Source organism: Natrix helvetica (genome assembly GCF_964273705.1).
Source record: "Natrix helvetica genome assembly, chromosome: 1".
NCBI lineage: Eukaryota > Metazoa > Chordata > Lepidosauria > Squamata > Natricidae > Natrix > Natrix helvetica.
In genome coordinates, this window is record NC_138548.1 from 96,887,614 (window position 1) to 96,905,769 (window position 18,156).

An 18,156-nucleotide genomic window follows, 5' to 3' on the forward strand; every position below is an offset into this window, starting at 1 on the left:
AAAGGAGTAAGGCAGGGTTGCCCGCTATCACCTCTGCTCTTTATCCTGACACTTGAAAGTCTTTCAATAAGAATTAGACAAAATTCGGAGATAAGAGGAACTAAAATTTTAAAAGAGGAGTATAAAATTCAGGCCTTTGCAGAAGATTTGGTATTCATTATAGAAGACCCACTAGAAACAGGAAATAGCTTAATGCAAGAATTAGGAAAATATGGAGAGGTAGCAGGGTTAAAGATTAATAGAGAAAAGACTAAAATGATAACTAAAAATTTGAAGGAAGAACAAAATAAAGAATTAGAAAGAATAATAGGACTGCAAGTGACAAAGAAAGTTAAAAAATCTTGGAATATGGCTAACTGCAAAGTGCTCAACTATAAAAGAAAATAATTATACAAAATTAGTGCAGCAAATAAAAAAGGATCTAGACTTATGGGGGAAACTACAACTATCATTATTAGGGAAAATATCAGCGATAAAAATGAATGTACTACCGAGAATATTATACTTATTTCCCATAACAATCCCCATAAAATTAGAAAAAAAATTTTTTTTACTGAATTGAATAAGATTATATTAAAATTTATATGGCAAGGGAAGAAAGCCAGGATAAAGTTGAAAGCTCTACAGGATGACAGAAGCAGAGGTGGTATGGGACTCCCTGACTGGGAGCTTTATTACAAAGCAGCAGCACTAACATGGATCAGGGATTGGATAAATTTAAAAAATAAAAGAATACTAACATTAGAGGGCCATGGTTTGCAAACGGGATGGCATTTTTTCCTATGGGAAGAGGGTAAAAAGAAACAAAAATATTTTCATAGACACTATATTAGAGATGCACTGATACAGGTCTGGAATAAAATTAGAGAAAAACATTACATGAAAATGCCGACATGGCTTTCCACTATGGAAGCCATGACACATCCCAATACACTAGATCTATCGAAAATGGTTAGACATAGTGAAATTTTAGACAGCCAATGGAATTTGAAACAAATCAAGAATTAAAGGAGCAAAATATAAATATAGATTGGTGGCCATATCTCCAACTACAATCGAGATACAAAAAAGATGTAAAAGAATATGGAATATACAGAATTACAACAAATAGATAAAATTTTAATTGGCCTGGAAAATAAACTCATAATGAAAATTTACAAATATTTATTAGAAGTAACATTAGAAGAAGAAAAAGTTACAGGTTGCATGATAGCGTGGGCCAAAAACTTTGGTTACAACATAGATCTAGTGAATTGGGAATTTGGAACACAAATTATAAACTAACACAATCAGCAGCACTTAAAGAAAATATGTACAAAATGTTTTATCGTTGGCATTTACCACCAACAAGATTGGCTAAAATGTACCCAAACATGAAGCTGACCTGCTGGAAGTGTAAAAAAGTACAAGGGACTTTTTATCACATATGGTGTACCTGCCCGGAAACACAAAAATATTGGACAAAAATCTGGAAATGGGTGCAAGAAATTACAGGAGAACACATAAAATACAAACCCAAAATCTTTCTGCTGGGAATAATCAAAGGGAAATATACAAAGAAAATTAAGTACACATTAACACATCTGCTAACTACAGCTAGAATAACATTTGCCCAATGCTGGAAACAAAACAATACCCCCTCGGATGAATTAGTGATTAAAAAAACTTTGGATTGTGTAGAGATGGACAAATTAACACTGAAATTAAAAGATAAAGAAGAGTCGGAATATTATGAAATTTGGAACAATTGGTACAAATGGCTGCAAAACAAGAAAATTAATTAAGCCGAAAATATATATAAATACATATAGAACTGTGTATAAAGGTGTGTAAATATAGAAGTGAAATATTATATACATGTACAGATATGATGACATAACAATGTTGATATAATGACTGTAATGTGTTGTAGAAGGGAAAAATAATAAAAAAAATCTGCAAAAAAAAGAAATAATTGCTAACTATTAACTCAGCCTTATATACAACGGAATCTGAAATTTCCAATATGGTATCCAATGTACTCATGGGTACCTTCTTTGGTGCTCATCAGCCACTTATTCCCTATTCCACTTTTGAGATTTTTAAAAATGTATTTACAATGTAGAAAGGAACTGACATGTTGAAAAGCAAAACACCAGCTTTGAAAATTGTATTTATTCCCAAATGTCTTTGGGTGACATAGAACCATATATTCATTTTTAGGAGAAAAGTACTGATTTGGGAATTCCTGATATAAAGTGTGTGTGTGTGTGTGTGTGTGTGTGTGTGTGTGTGTGTGTATGTATGTATGTATGTATGTATGTATGTATGTATGTATGTATGTATGTATGTATGTGTCTGTGTTTATACAGAGTGTAGCAAAAGCCAGGCTTTATAGATAATTTATGATATAAATTCAATTAAATGTTTGAATTGGTTGCCATTTTAACAATTCCTTACTTGAACATTTCTAAATACAGTAAGATTTTCTCTGAAAAAAAGTAATTAATAAACATATTGTGATTGATCTATCAGGCCTGACTTTTAATACATCCTGGGTGTGGGTGTGGGTGTGGGTGTGAGATTTTGTGTAGGTATGTATGTCAATATGCATCTATCCAAGTTTGGAGCATAGCAGATCATACAGGAATCCTTTGCTCCTGTGTTTGCCATTCCAGAGTAACAATATTTGAGGGAGAAGAGTCCATAATAGCTATCACCACCCATAAAAAAATTGGCCAAGGCATTGTTTTTTTTTTAATTTTTAGAACACTTTTTTTCCAAAGTGTATTGCTAAAGAAAACATGCCACAGTTAAGCAGGTTTTAAGACCAATCTTGATCTGCCTGTAGAAACAGCTACCAGATTCATCCCCCAAAAAGTGTCCTTTTGTTTCAACACAGACCAAAAATAGTCATTTTAAAAAAAGCTCCACCGCATTTGGCAGTGTGTCTGAAAAAGAATGGTTTCTATATTGAGATCACACAGAGAAAACATTGCATTGTAACCTGTAAACTAATTTTTCCTGTCAAGCTGTTTAAAGCAGTTCACCAAAAAAAAAAAAAAATCAAACATAGATTCTGAGTAATCAGATTTCCTGCAAGGGAAAAAGCGTTCAGCTACCGAATCTTTAACCTTCATTCTCATTAATATGTTTAGGTGTCTTTGTTTCTTTTTCTAACAGCTTGTTGAGGTAATGTAGAATGTGCTAAATAGTTATTTCATACCTCAAAAATGTCGATCTGTTCTCGCTCTGCAATGTTTTGGAAATATCCATTTCTGTTCCTACACTCAGAAAATTCCATCACATTCCCATAGCAAGGAATTTTTATGCAGACCTACACTATCCATCAGCTAGGCATCAGTCTTTTTCTTTTATGCCTAAAACTATTGCCAATCCCTGGTCAAGTGCTTAACTAAATCTCCCACAGCTTATCTTTCATTCAGTTAATTTCATCCAAGAGAGAGAGCGAGAGAGAGAGAGAGAGAGAGAGAGAGACCCTGTGTTATCTATTTTATTAACTATGAACTCTCCATGTTTTTTTAAAAAATGTCTGTAATATGTTAGAATATACAAAACAGCATGGAAAACAATAAAAATGCCTTCTTTTGTTTTGAATGTGGAACAATTTAAACTATCATTTTAGTTCAGATATTTTCCAGGTTAGAACATTTTGCAACCCTTTATTTTATATTTCATTTCAGCTATGATTTTAAATATATTACTGTGTTTTGTTTTTTTGTTTTTTTTCCTGTTAGGATTTGAAGCACTGTTTTTGGATAGAAAAACAAAACAGAACCCAAATAATGGAACATTTCACATGGTTATTGTTATTTCTAACTAGTGCTAGGAATATATCTAGTTAATGAAAGAATAAAAGATACAATAGACTATCAGATCTGATGTCTTTTTTTTTTAGTTAAATGTGGACAAAGATCCAAAACTCCAAGAATATATTTAGCTATGCTGGAAATCCGCTGCCAGCTAACAGAATATGGCTAGTGAGAGTTCTGTTACAGAAGCCTAACACGATAAACAATTATTTCTATTGTGATAGGCTAGCAACACTGCTAAGAGGCAGGACACCAGCTTCACCAGACGCCAATGTGACAATGTGAGTTTGACACCCCTGGTGTATATGGAACTCCACATATGCTGAACAGGATATTAATACTACCAATGTTCCTACTAACATCAATTACCATGATGGTTGGGTATTTTGCAAGTCAAATAACCTTAGATGCCACTAGTTAGGAGAGCCTGAATTACAGCCTTTGAAATGCATAATCCTATCATTAATTACCACACAACTCCTGATCATCCACTGCTAGCTCTATACCACATGCACTCAAAACACTAATCCTAAAAATAAGTGTGCACACAGAGAGACACAAAAACACACATAAAAAGCCAAAATTTCTAGTACATTTTCTTTATCAAGTTCCAACTTCCTCAGTATAAATAATAGTTGAGTCAGTCAACAAATCAAATGTTGATTCAGTTTGATTATTGGATTGGATTACATCAGTGGGCAGTCTGCATTTTTATTTTGAATTTGCTTATTAAATTAATCATCCATTTATCTACTTTAAAACGGAGAGTTCATTCAGTTTGAACTAATGGAGAATATAGGAGATGATAAAGTCATTCAATCAAAAACTGTGTAACGCAAGCTTTTGCTGCCAAGAGACACAATGGGTTCTTCTTAATTTTGCTTGGGAGAGATGATGGTATGTTTAAACAAAACAGTGAACATGCTTCCACTGTAGACTCTAATTATATTTATAAAGTATCATGTGGCAATACTGAGCAAAACTACTTAAATCAAACTATTCGATGCAAAGCACTTGAATCAAAACTGCCACTGCAATCAACAAGATTCTCTTCTGAGTACAGTAAACACAATTACTTAAGGCAACATAACAAATTTACTATAACACGATCTTTCCAAAGTAGTAACTTCCTTTGTTAGATGCATATAGAAGACTGGGGAGGGAGAAAACATATTTTCACAAGTGTAAATATTATGCAGGATTAAGTCAGCAAAGAGATAACTGGACCCTGATAAATTGAATGAAATGCTGAAGACATCATTCATAACCAGCATTTAGAAGCTTTTGTCATTCATTATTTGCAAAGTTTCCAAGTACAAATTGTAGCATTTGTGAATCATGATAATTCATCTCTAGGCAACAGAAGCCTCCTGTTTTGCCTTGTGGCACATTATTACACTGCTCGAAATTGCAACAAATCATTGGGAACTTTCACAATTACATGTCTTGACACAAACACCCTTACAAAAAAGGACAAATGGGTGCAGAAATTTTATTTTTATCAAAATAAAATATGAAAATTGGCCCAAAGAAAGGCAATTCTGAACACTTAAGCAAAGATGAGCTAATTTCTTCATCCTTTCATACATTTGTTTCAAATATTTCAGTTCCTACGCTGACATTTCATATATATTTCTTTTTAGAAAGGGCTCCATCTAGCTTCTTTTCACTGCAGATTTTCATTTATTTAATAAAGAAGATAGGATAAGCCAATTCATGGAATGCAGTAATAATTTCAAAAGCCGTCCTGATGATACATTGTCTATGGTTCCTAACTTAAAGGCAATCCATCTTCTGTGGAGGGTGTCCTTCAACAACTCTGAACTTCATCAATTCTAATCAAGATGACCAAAAGCAAGGGACTATGAGAGTTGTGGTCCTGAATTTATTGAGGTTATTATATCGCCTATGACTAATTTATTGCACTTTATTCTCCCTGTTGGAAACTGCTTCATGTTCACATTCATCCATTTTAATTTCCTTCTGAATCTACCATCACAACATGATTTTTACTCTTTTGCTTGATTTCCTGTCTTCACCATTTCAGTACTTCTCCTCCACAACCATTTCTGGCAGCTAAAGCCAGCAGCAGCTGTAATGCTTAAGCACACTCCATACCAATTATGGAAAATTTTCACACAACCACTAAATGGCTGGCATTGACATCAAAATGATTCAGGAGAACTAGACAGTATAGCTGCTGAAATGATCTGCAGTTCTGTAAAGGCAATTTCAGTAGCATTCTTGTAATAATTATAATGTTGAATGTAAGCTATTCTGAAGAAAAAGATAAATGAGCAGTAAGAAGGGCAGTCATTAGAAACTAGTTGCAGCAAAAATGATTACAGTGGAATTGTAGAGATGAATTGCAGAAGCATTTGTGGAATGAACTTTAGTGGACCAGAATCTATTTCTTCAGATACAGGCTGAAAACTAATGTAAAAAGACAATCTTATAATAAGTAATTGTGGTTACATTCCCTCATCTCCAATCTTCTGTCTTTCATGCAATCTAACACTGAATGAATTGAAAAGGATAAACATTGCAATCCAGAGAGGTTGTAAATGGAGAAGTAAAATAATACTTTCATAAACACAAGCAGTAAAATATTAGTTGGATACACAATTAGCAGTATGACTCCTTTTACATAGTTAGATTTTCTCAGGAAAATCTCTACAGTGTAGAAAGCTGTTAGATGAAGAAAATAGTTATGATCCATACAAAATCTTGATTGTGTATGTAAACTGCTACATCTAAGCTTTAAATGATGAACAACCTCTATTGTATTGTAATGTTGTAGCTTTTAATCTTTAGCCTTGTCCCACCTGTGTATACTTAATTATAATAATGTCTAGAAATAATCAACAGCAATAAATGGACACAACCTTAAATCTTCAGTTGCTACATAATGCCTAAAATACAATTTTTTGAAATGAGGAAGAGCTATTGACAGAATAATTATTTGTCGTGCAATTCAGCTCATAATAAACTATAGCAATCCAAGTCTTTCATTATGTAACCAAACATCAATTCAGTTTACACTACATATTTTTATGACTACAGATATTTGAATCTCACATTTCATAAATTCAAAAACCGGGAATAGGGAACCATCAAACAAGATAATATGCCTTGGCATTTTTAATCCCCAATCTGTATCTACAAAATATTGTATGCAAATTCTGCCTTTTTATGCAGAATTGCTACAGCACTCTTCAAAGTTCAGATATGCTACTATCTGCATTTTTAGCATCTTGAGTTCCTTTTGCTTTCAATAAGGAATACCTTAGTCCCCAGTCAGAATGAAAGCTGTAATAAGCATAAAATCAAGCCCTAATTCTAGCAGGAACTCATTTGTAAGATTTGTGATTTCATCTGTACATGTACATTTAAAAATGACACCACCTTTCTAGAACTTCAAACAAGTACATCATTTCATTTGATCAGGAAAATGAAAAGTACCTTTAGTTTAAATCACTTGTCCATTGCACGTTTCATTAACTTTTGCTTCTCTGTATTGATGGATAATTGTTACTGATTGAATGACATTCTGATTTCATTAGAAGCTGTATCATTGTGAAAAAAAACAACAAAATCAGGAAATTGTATTTAACTTTTTGCAAATTACGTATTGTTACAAGCCACCTAATGACATATGGAGAATTCCTATGTTTGCATCATGGTCACGGCTGTCATCTTATTCATTTGAGCCTGCAATATTGCTATTAAACTGTTAAGGCTAACGGGATTATATTTTTCTACATGGATCACTCAAATTTCTTCAAGGGGACTATCATTTTGCAAACAAAGCAAGACAAAGTCCTTGTAATGCAGATAAAAATCAAAATTTGACAGCCCAGCAATCCTGTTCCTATAATATATAAAACCCTAATAAGAAGGAAAGAAAAGAAACATCAAAATCTATAGGCCCAATGCAACTAAAAGTAAAATATCTAGCAATATTTCTGCTAGCTATTCTAAACGTTTTCTACAAAGGCCAGTGCAAGGAGCTAAAATAAACAATACGATAAGGAAGGGCAATCTGGAGGTTTGGAAGAGATAGAGTGAATTATTGGAGAATTAAAATAGTCCTTTAATGTATTGCAACTTCTCCTGAAACTTTATTCCAGCTTTTCTATCAAGAATAGTATGTTTCACAAAATCCCCATCTTTCTGTTCAGAAAAGGATTCAATGGAACTTAGCTGCACTAGATCCTCAGAAAAACAAGAGTAATACTTTTTCAGTAGGGCTTACTTTTGAGGAAAAAGAAATAAGATTGTATCATTGTGCATTCATCCTCTTTCCATAGAGAAATACAGGGGGGGAAATAACACTTATGATTTTAACATTCCCCTCTCATCCATTTTATTTGGATTTCAGTGTAAATCACTGTGGCTTTCAACTGTTGCATCCTGGATGAATTATGGCTCCCCCACCCCTTTTCATCTTTGTTCCTTTCCCTACCCCCACTATAGTCAAAATTAAAAAGTGATTTCTAATATAAGAAAGCTTCTCTTAATTTTAACCTCCTCCACATACATACATATATTTATAGCCCTATTTATATTTGTATTTTATCTGTGATTTATTGTGGACTGTACACCGCCCCGAGTCCCTTTTTGGGAGAGGGGGCGGTTTAGAAATGTGAATAAATAATAATAATAATAATAATAATAATAATAATAATAATAATAATAATAATAATAAATAATCTCTAAAATGCTGTAGTGTACCATCACCCAAAATTGTAGAGTGTGCCTCTGTTTACTGAAAATTGTGAGCATACATCTAACAAGCAAAGCAACACAACCAATATTCTACTTACCTACATTTCTTCAACCAGAATGCTTTACCAGATTTTGAACAGTAACTCGACAGATTTTAATTTCTGTAATTGTTAGGCAGCAATTTCTAGTGAATACTCTGTAGAAAAAAACACCCTCAGGGTATATTCTAATTTTAGAAGAAAAGAGTTAAAAATAATAGTTAATGCAAGCAAGTAAATACAGAATGTTTTCCTTACTTTTCTCTGTAATGAACTTTTAATTAAAAATAGTGAGTAAAACTAAGCAATTTATTTTTATTTCTAATTTACAGCCATCAACATTTTTATTACTGTCATGTGTCATCCTATAAAGAATACGGAATTCATGTTTCTGGGGTTTGTTTGTTGGGGAGGGAGGCTTGGGGCTGCTTTTTCTCCGGGCCAAGTAAAGAAATATTATTTTTATACATTGTTAATATCTTCATGGATGTTATTTCAAACATTGTGCAAAGCCTTAAACTTGTTCTCTAATCCGTAGCATTTAGAATATTTCTTTCTGCTTCTCTCTACATGCACACTTCACTGTTTAGAACAGCATCCTTCATGCTATTATCTTCAGGCAATTCCCCCCAAATGGTCTTTACCAACCACTTTCAATGTTTCACAGTATTGCTGTTGTACTCAAGTATCTAGCATGCCTCCCAACTAAAACTTCTTGTATTGTTGCTTGTATTCAGATACAAGAAGGAGAATACCTTATAATAAGATATTTCAGAAAATTTGCCAAAGCAATCTGCTGGAGATCATATTGTATTCATATTATGCTTACCTCCGGCAGCCATTTTTGATAGGCAGTGGTAATTCTGAAATTCAAGAAATTATCCCAAACAAGGACCTGGTATCAGGCAATGTAAACCTAGAATAAAGCAGTAAAGAATAATCTAGGGGTAATTTTGCAATTCAGTCTTTGAAAACTGTAAGAAAACCAATCCTTGTTCAATAAGGCTCAGAATGATGCTTATCATTCTAGTTCAGGATAATTGGAAAATTGCTTGCTTCAGGAATCAGTATAAAGTGGAATAACAGTTACTCTATGCTGATTGTTGATGTGAGATCGATCGCTATCTTTCAAGCTAACTCACCTAACAGTATTTTTCAGGGCTTTGGCAAAGATTCAGTGAGATGCTGTCATATACATGCATAGGCATCCGTTCCTAATCACAAGATGTCAAAATAGTAAAACACATCACACTAAAGAAGCTCTTCCCTTTAGTACTTGCATGCACAAGTACATAAGGAGTGGAGTTTTTAACATTTTACTCATTTGATTACTTGACCCTTGAGTTTAAATATGTATGCATATGCATACATATTTAAACTCTTGGAGGAAATATCAGGGCCAAATAATATCTGTAAATGAAACACCAGAGTCAAAAGTAACTTTGTTTCCTACTGTTTTCAGAAACTTTCCAAACCATGCACCGCTAAAGCTTTCTTTAAAAAAAAAACCCAACAAAAGATGCCTGAGACTTACCTTGTTGACTCTCTCTGATTTTTTTTTCTTCTGACATTTGACTTATGTTACCTTGAAAAGATAATTCATTAGCTAACTATAGCTTACACTAGCTGCAGAGATGCCTCCTAAAAATACCTTCAGCATCGTCATATAGGGACAATAGAAACCAACTTGCCTGCTATTTTTTTTAGTATTGCCCAGAGATGTTGTAATATTGTCCCCAAAACCTGCTAGGCAGATCAAAATTCTTAACATAATGCAAAAAGGAGTGAAACTACTCAATGTAAAATTGTTAGGTAATTGCTAACTGCATATTATATGCTAAATTACTACATTAAATCTTTGGCATGTGCCACCTCCTACTCAAAAGGCTGGAGCAGTGAGTAGATTGAGGGGGAGGGCATCTGCTCTCCAGCTTTCTTACTTACATCTCCAAAACAGGATGAGACATTTTGCTAAAAACAATTAGGCTAAAATAAGGACAAGCAGTTTCCCTTCTGAAAGCACATTTTGCTTGCATTCTGTTCCCAACGTTTTCTTTTCACAGTTATCTGTGAACTTGATGTAAAGTATTACATGGGTATTCTTTTCTAAATATTACTAATTTTACAGCTCTACTCAATGTTCAATGTTATTTGAGTTCAACAGTTAATACTGGCTTCTGGGCTGGCAGTATTTCATTTGTTAACAGTATTAAACAGTGCATTAGCTATAGGAGACTTCTGGCAACTGTTGGCATAAAAAGCATAGCATTTGTCAAAAACTTTAAGATGATAAATTGGTGGTGACTAGGTATCATATGTACTGGAATAAAATTTTGAAATCCTGCAATTAATCTCAATCAAAAACTATAAACATTTCTTAAAAACTAAAATTCTACGCTCTTGACAAAAAAAAATTCACATTCCAGAATTTAAATTAAATAGATGTAGAGTTTTGTGGGCATCTAAACCCCATCATCATTAATCACAATGCATTAGCTTCAAGCAAATTATCAAAGTAGGATTTTTTTATAAAGTCACTTTAAATAGCTGAACTGTGACAATTAGTTAAATGGGAGAATACCAGGAGATCCAAATATTATAGTTTGTACTGTGAAGCTGAAGAAACATTCCAGAAAAAAAGAGAAATAATTACCAAGACATTGTCAAAAGATGCTGAGCTCTCCTACAGCTTTCTTAAAAAAAAAACCAATAAAACAAACATATTCCAGCAGGTAACACTTAGCAGCTATAATTCTGTTGAAAAATGAAACATTACATCCTACTCTTATTCAAAATAATGGATGAATCTGATAAATCATCTACAAACTGCTTTTAAAAAAAATAATGGAACATAATCCTCCCTCTCTCTCTCTCTCTCTCTCTCACACACACACACACACACACACACACACACACACACACAAACACACACAGAGAAACTTTTATTTTCAGTTTAGAATTTCAATAACTTTCTTGTCCAAACCATATTTTTCTAACCTGATTGGACTACAGCTCCAACTTTCTTCCCACTGTAGCTGGAAAGTCTAGACATCATATTGTAAAACATTTGTCCAAACCACATGTTTCTGTTTTGTTCTGTTCAAGTCATTTATAAGGAAACTTATCTTCTCACTATGATCTGTCCAGACCTCAGTGTTGTTTTATTAGTAAAATGTTATTTACAGAATTCCAAATCTTGCAATGCTTTCACCAGGCTCATATTGTTTATATCATTTATTCTGGATAAACAACTGCCTACAAAAGCAAGCATGTTTAAAAACACTTTTTAAAAAAAAATCACGCTGGAACACCAAAACTATCTATTTTGGATAGACAGATAGCTCCTGTAGTTTGTAAGAATCTGGTATTTAAAAAAAGTAATGGCACTGATCCAAATGTAATACCAGATGAATATATAATTTGTTTAATGCCCAGGTTTTAACTATGCCATTTGCAAAAGTAACATTTTTGTGTCTTACAGTCCATTTCATTGAACGATGCAGGCTTCCATTAGAAAATCCCAAACTAGCATATTTGCAAGTTAGGTAATCCCGTTATTTTACTGGTTTAGTAATACATTACTCTTTTCCATTACCCAGAAATATTTAACCAGTGTTGATATGTATAAATAACATAAAACACATTTGTATTGGCATGTCATTGGTCTTGTGAAATTGTTTCTGCACTGAATACACTTTGCATTACCTTTGGTTCCTGTTATGTTTGATTATATACCCTGTTCATCCAATCCAAATGGCACACAGATATACACAGACATTGCCTATCATGAATAGATGTTTCTACTGTATCCCTCAGACTAAAGGTTTGTTTCTAGGGGTGATTGGTTGATTGATAGCTTGAAGATTTGAAAAAAACTTATTTAGGAGGAGAAATGATTATAAAATTTTACTTCACAATCCATTTTTTTCCAGGTAACAGATATTCATAATTCAAAGACTCGTGGAATTCATGTAAAGTTAGCCGCTTAGCCAAACAGCATTACGCAAAGAATAATACAAGAAAATAAAGATGTGGGATTCACTCTTCCAATGATTGTCATTGAACATTAGTAAACATTCACAGTATGAAGTCTGTCATAAATTCTCCAGCATATAAAGTAGTGCAAAAAAGCAATCCAGTCACTTTTTCACTGCATCCAGAACATGTTAAATGATTTTCTTACTTGATTCATCCACATATTACTTAACAATAGCTTCAAGGTCTCAAAAGACTGTTATAAAAATAAACCATTTCTGGGGCTCGATAGAATCTTCAACAATTGAATATCCATTTTTTTAAAAAAATTAATCCATCTTTAAGCAAATTAAGGTTAAATTTGGACTTTTCATAGAATAAAACTTCCCACAAAATTCTTAGCATTTTAAAAGTCAAGACTATGGAATCCACTGGATTTTGGTAGCTGTTTTTAAAGCATTAACAAATGAATACATGGCTACTGAATGTCATTGTTTCTTACATAGTAAATACCTTGAAATGCTAACTTTTACCAGTGGGCAGCAAGTGACGCAGTTAAACACAACTTCCTTAAAAATAAAATTGTTCTCCCTCATGTGCAAAACACCTGCATTCTAGTAAAAATATAATCTTTGAAACAACTTCATGTAAATCCCCCTTCACAAGGTATAGCATTTACTTGATACATAACACAAGTTTACTAATGCTTTGTAATTCATGTTTAACCAGCAAGCGGCATTTTCCTATCTGCTTGTTTAAACACCTGTTTGCATATTTCATTTTTTTTAACCATTGCACATTTTGATGCATAAATTCATTGGAAATGCACAAAGCTAAACATCTGTTTCCACAGATTTTGCATTTGTACAGTTTTGCTTTGTGGTATCTTTCCCATTTCCTGTGACCTGGCCCTTTTTCTCCTTTACACAAAGAGATTCCTTAACCCCTTCCTCCATCTCTAGATACTCTGATTTGACCTCGGTGGAAGAAGATGATGAACTTCGGAATTTCTTGAGGATTGTTGGGAGATAAGGACAACTGACTGCATTTTGTGTCAACTGGGTCTGTTCTTCATTGTCAGTTTCTCTGTGGTAAAAATAGTTAAAGTTGGAGACAATCACTGGCACTGGTAATGCAATGGTCAGCACACCTGCAATGGCACACAGGGACCCAACAATCTTCCCACCTACAGTTATGGGTTTCATGTCCCCATAACCAACCGTAGTCATGGTCACCACAGCCCACCAGAAGGCATCTGGGATGCTCTGGAAATGGGTGGTAGACTCATCTGCTTCTGCAAAATAAACAGCACTGGAAAACAAAATTACTCCAATGAAAAGGAAGAAGATCAAGAGCCCCAGTTCCCTCATGCTGGCCCTGAGAGTGTGACCCAAGATCTGCAAACCCTTGGAGTGTCTGGAAAGCTTGAAGATGCGGAACACCCTGACAAGACGGATGATCCTTAGGATGGCAAAAGACATGGCCTGTTGACCATTACTGCCCTGTTGTTGGGCCAAATCTGTACCCAAGGTGATGAAGTAAGGCAAAATGGAAACAATGTCTATGATGTTCATAATGTTCTTGAAGAAAACAGCCTTGCTAGGGCAAGCAAAGAAGCGCACTGTAAACTCAAAGGAGAACCAAATGATGCAGACAGTCTCAACGATGAAGAAGGGATCGTTGAAAACTGTAAGCCCTCCACCTTGCAGCTGAAGGGTTTCATTGATATTCTCCAAACTCTGGGTGAAAATGAGCTCTTTTTCATCTCTAAACTCTGGCAAAGTTTCTAAGCAGAAAATGACAATGGAGATCAAGATGACCAACACGGAGACTATGGCAATAATTCGGGCTGGGCCGGAGCTCTCTGGGTACTCAAAGAGCAGCCACACTTGTTTTTTGAATTCATTTTCAGGCAAGACCCTGTCATCTTCTTCCTTGACAAAGCCTTCATCCTCTCTAAACTTGAGCATAGCCTCTTCCCCAAGTTCATAGAATTTCACTTCCTCACTGAAAATGTCAAACGGCACATTGACTGGCCTTTTCAGGCGTCCACCTGACTGATAGTAATATAAAATGGCATCAAAGCTAGGCCTGTTCCTGTCGAAGAAATATTCATTCCGGAGGGGGTCAAAGTACCTGCCCCGTTTTGCTGGGTCCCCTAGCAATGTTTCTGGGAATTGAGCCAAAGTCTTCATTTGAGTTTCAAACCGTAGGCCAGATACATTGATCACAATCCTTTCACAGCACTCATACTCACTGTAACGGACTGAGCTGTAACCTCCAGGCCCCACACCATCTTCTGGAGGCTGCTCTGTAAATGAAAAGTCATCTTCTCCATCCTCGTTGTTGTAATAGAATATTCTTTCCTCATCTTCATCTTCTCCATCCACATCCTCGTCTTCTTCCTCATCATCATCCTCACTCAAATCCTTGAGGATTTTCTCCTCTGAGCCGCTGAGTGGTAGCAACTCAGAGCAAGGAAAAGAGGCACCAAATTCGCGAACACCAAGACAATGGGTTGCTTTCCTCCTCTGCTTCCTTCTTCTACTGCCTTGATAAAAGCCACTGTGTGATGCAGGCCCACCTTGAGATGATGAAGAATTCTGCTGTTGATGGTAATGATGATGTGGACCACCTCCTCCTGCAGAAGCCCCCGTTTCTACAGCTGCTGTTGCAGCTGCCACAGCTGCGGCTGCGGCTGCCCTAGACTGCGCTAATCTCTCTCTCTCTCTGGCCCTTGCTTGGGCTGCATAGCCATAGGGCAGGTGGTTGTTGCAGCCAGAGCTCTCGGCACTTACCATGGCTACCTCCATTTTGTATGTGTTAGTTTAGAAGGCTCAGGAAGGAAAATAAATGTTTGCCTCAATAGTCATCACTTGGTGTTCTGCATGAAAACAGCAAAAGCACTGGGGTTTGGAAAACAATTTCTTGGACATATAGGCCTGTCATGTTCCCATATTTGCACATTTGCATATTGCTCAAACACAAGATTTCCATTTTCTGTTTGTTGCCCAGAAGGCTTGACACAGCTTAAGGAAAGGTGTTTGTCCAATTATAGCAAATAGTCCTCGGATGTAGAAAGGAAATATTTCTGGACCATATTGTTTTCCATTAGAGATCCTCCTGCTTAAAGGATCTTTCAGTGGTTTAGGGAAAATCCACAGAGACAAGTTCATGATTTTTTTGCGAACACTTTGAATCAAGAAAGCAGTGCACCGAAGTGAAGTATGAATGACAACTATTAAAAAAAAAAGGATCTTGAATTCCTCAGAGCATCCAGTAGCAGGTATTTTCACTACTGCTCAGTGATGGGATTGTGCATCATTACATGTTACAAAAAGTTGAAGCAACTTCTCATGTTTGCTCCGTACACCCACTTTTTCCAGTCCATCAACAAATGTTTTAAGCTCAAGAAAATACTACCCAGGCAGTAATGGTAGCAATTGTGGCAAGAAGAGGAGGATGAGGAGAAGGTTGAAAATCCAATTCTATGTGTCCCATTTGAGGAAAGGAGTAAATCACCCTTCAGTTGTCCTCATGCAGGAGAAGCATTTAACCTGAAGCACACACATTAAAAGGGGGGAGGAGAAAAGAAATAGATGGGTCATAATCCAGAAATACAAATGATGCTGTCTTATATCAAAAGATTCAGATTTGCCTACTTGCAGTAGTCATTATTCTCCAACTCTGTACACCCACTCACACTGCACACTCAAAATTTCAGTGTACATCTATCTATATATAGATAAAACTACCCCCTCCCCCACATAATATGCAGGCATATACACACCCACATCTCATTCTTTTATGTCAAGGACTGAGTTTTGAGTACACATCTACATTGATTGCAACGTGCAAGTAACTCTGCATTACATAATATATGTGGGCTTAAGCTTGTTTATAACACAGGTATGAATGCCGAATAGGTACAGTATAAGTATAAACATATCAAGATGCACTGTTTGATCTGTGCCAACATACACTGTTTTACACAGATTGCTCTATTTGTCTTGTGGAGAGATTTGACACTCATGACATTTGACATCAAACATGTTGATTAAGAGTCATGTTATCTGTGTCTATATGGCTATGTCTCGCTCTCTATAATTTAGAATTATGATCATGGACTGTTTACATGTAGGCAGAAAAATAGAGCCAGGCAAGGGCCATAGCTATAAACAAATAGATATATAACGTGGATAATAATTATATGCATAAATGCTATGCCACAAACTGTTAAGAATGTGTTCATATCAAATATTTACAGAAAAATACCTAGCCACTAATGCCAGCAGCAGCCTACATATTTGGAGCACAAACGACAAAGCCGATCTTCGAAAATACTTTCTAAAATCCATTCTCCTCCCCAACACGCCCTTCCCCACCGGATTCCTCTCTGTCGCTGAAAATGAACGAACGCAATCTTGATTGAAAAGGCAAATAAAAAGAAGTCTTAGAAAGAGAGGAGAGAGAGAGAGCATATTGCACGAAGAGAAAGCCGAGGCTTCAACCTGCGCACAGAAACATCCACACACATTCAGAGGCTTAGCCTTTTAAAGCGCGCTTCGAAGACCACCTTCTTTAGGGGGGGGGTGGAAATAGCCATCGGGCAGAGCGAAATCGACCCTCGGCATCACGCAACGGGGGGAGATGGTGAGGGGGGAGAACGACACACAAACATTCCTGCCTACTTACCCTCTAGGGCAGCGACAAAGAGACGCTCGCGGATCGCAGAGGGCAAGGTGGGGAGAGGGTGTCCCCCCGAACAACCTGTTTTCACAGGTGTAGCTTTCAGGGAGGGGCGAATAGTAAAGGCGGCGGAGCGGTGGCTTCTCTTCGCGTCTTTCCAGGTCGCCGCGAGAAATGCTTCCCGCCCGGCGATTCCGACCGTCGTTTCACGGGAATTTTGAACGAGGGCAGGGATTCAGCGACCCCTTCGCTCGGCTTCGATCTTGCCAAAATTAGCCATCGGCGAAAGAAGCGAGCGAGCGAGAGAGAGACCCCGGATTCCAGCAGGAAACAGATGTAAGAGGAAGGGAGCGACAGGAGAGGCTGGCAATGTGGCGCTCGCTACCAGATCAGGGGATGCGCAGAGTGCCCCTGGCTGCTCTTTCGAAGCCCCGCCGTCGCGCCGAGCCGTTGTTGTGAATCGCCCCTTTCGAAATAATCTCTCGCCCCGAGGCCGGGAGGCTGTTGCTATTGACAAAAGAGCCGGCGCTGCGCTGCTTAGCGGGAGCTCCCTCCCACCCGGAGCTCAGGGCGCGCTGAGCCGCTGCAGCCCGGCGGCTGGGGCAATTCCGCCGTCCGAAGTCACTCCCTGGAGTAAGCGGCGTCCACTTGTTGCTGTCGGCTCGGACCTTTTCTTTATCCTTAATCCAACCACCTCCGGTTTCTTACCGGCCTCCCTCCGGGGAAAGGAAACCCTTAGCATAGTCGATCAGGGTTCGGGATCTATCTGAGCGCGGATCAATGAGTTTCACCTTCGGGGGGGAGGGGGCGAGTTGTTGTGCGGCGCGCGCTCTCCCTCTCCCTCAGCCCTTCGCATCGCAGAATCCTCAATTATGTTTACCTATCCAACTGAAGGACAAACGGCCTGAGCCGGG

At 36.7% G+C, this 18,156-nt stretch overlaps 1 protein-coding gene and 1 long non-coding RNA gene across 2 annotated transcripts in view; both read right to left on the reverse strand.

Moving 5' to 3' along the window:
- The window catches only part of LOC309390174, a 55,787-nt gene extending 44,126 nt beyond the window's left edge, over positions 1–11,661 (reverse strand). The window contains exons 1-2 of the long non-coding RNA XR_014175082.1: positions 8,639–11,661; positions 7,275–7,378 (exon numbers count right to left, since the gene is read on the reverse strand). This is a non-coding gene — a long non-coding RNA (uncharacterized lncRNA). The remainder of the gene's footprint in view (positions 1–7,274; positions 7,379–8,638) is intronic.
- A 164-nt stretch (positions 11,662–11,825) lies between these two features.
- Positions 11,826–17,418, reverse strand: KCNA4 (potassium voltage-gated channel subfamily A member 4). The gene is made up of 2 exons (XM_081949213.1): positions 17,249–17,418; positions 11,826–16,110 (listed from the first exon to the last, which is right to left on the reverse strand). The coding sequence occupies exon 2, from the start codon at positions 15,364–15,366 to the stop codon at positions 13,387–13,389; it is 1,980 nt and encodes a 659-aa protein (XP_081805339.1). The 5' UTR covers positions 15,367–16,110; positions 17,249–17,418; the 3' UTR covers positions 11,826–13,386.
- Between the last annotated feature and the right edge of the window lie 738 nt (positions 17,419–18,156).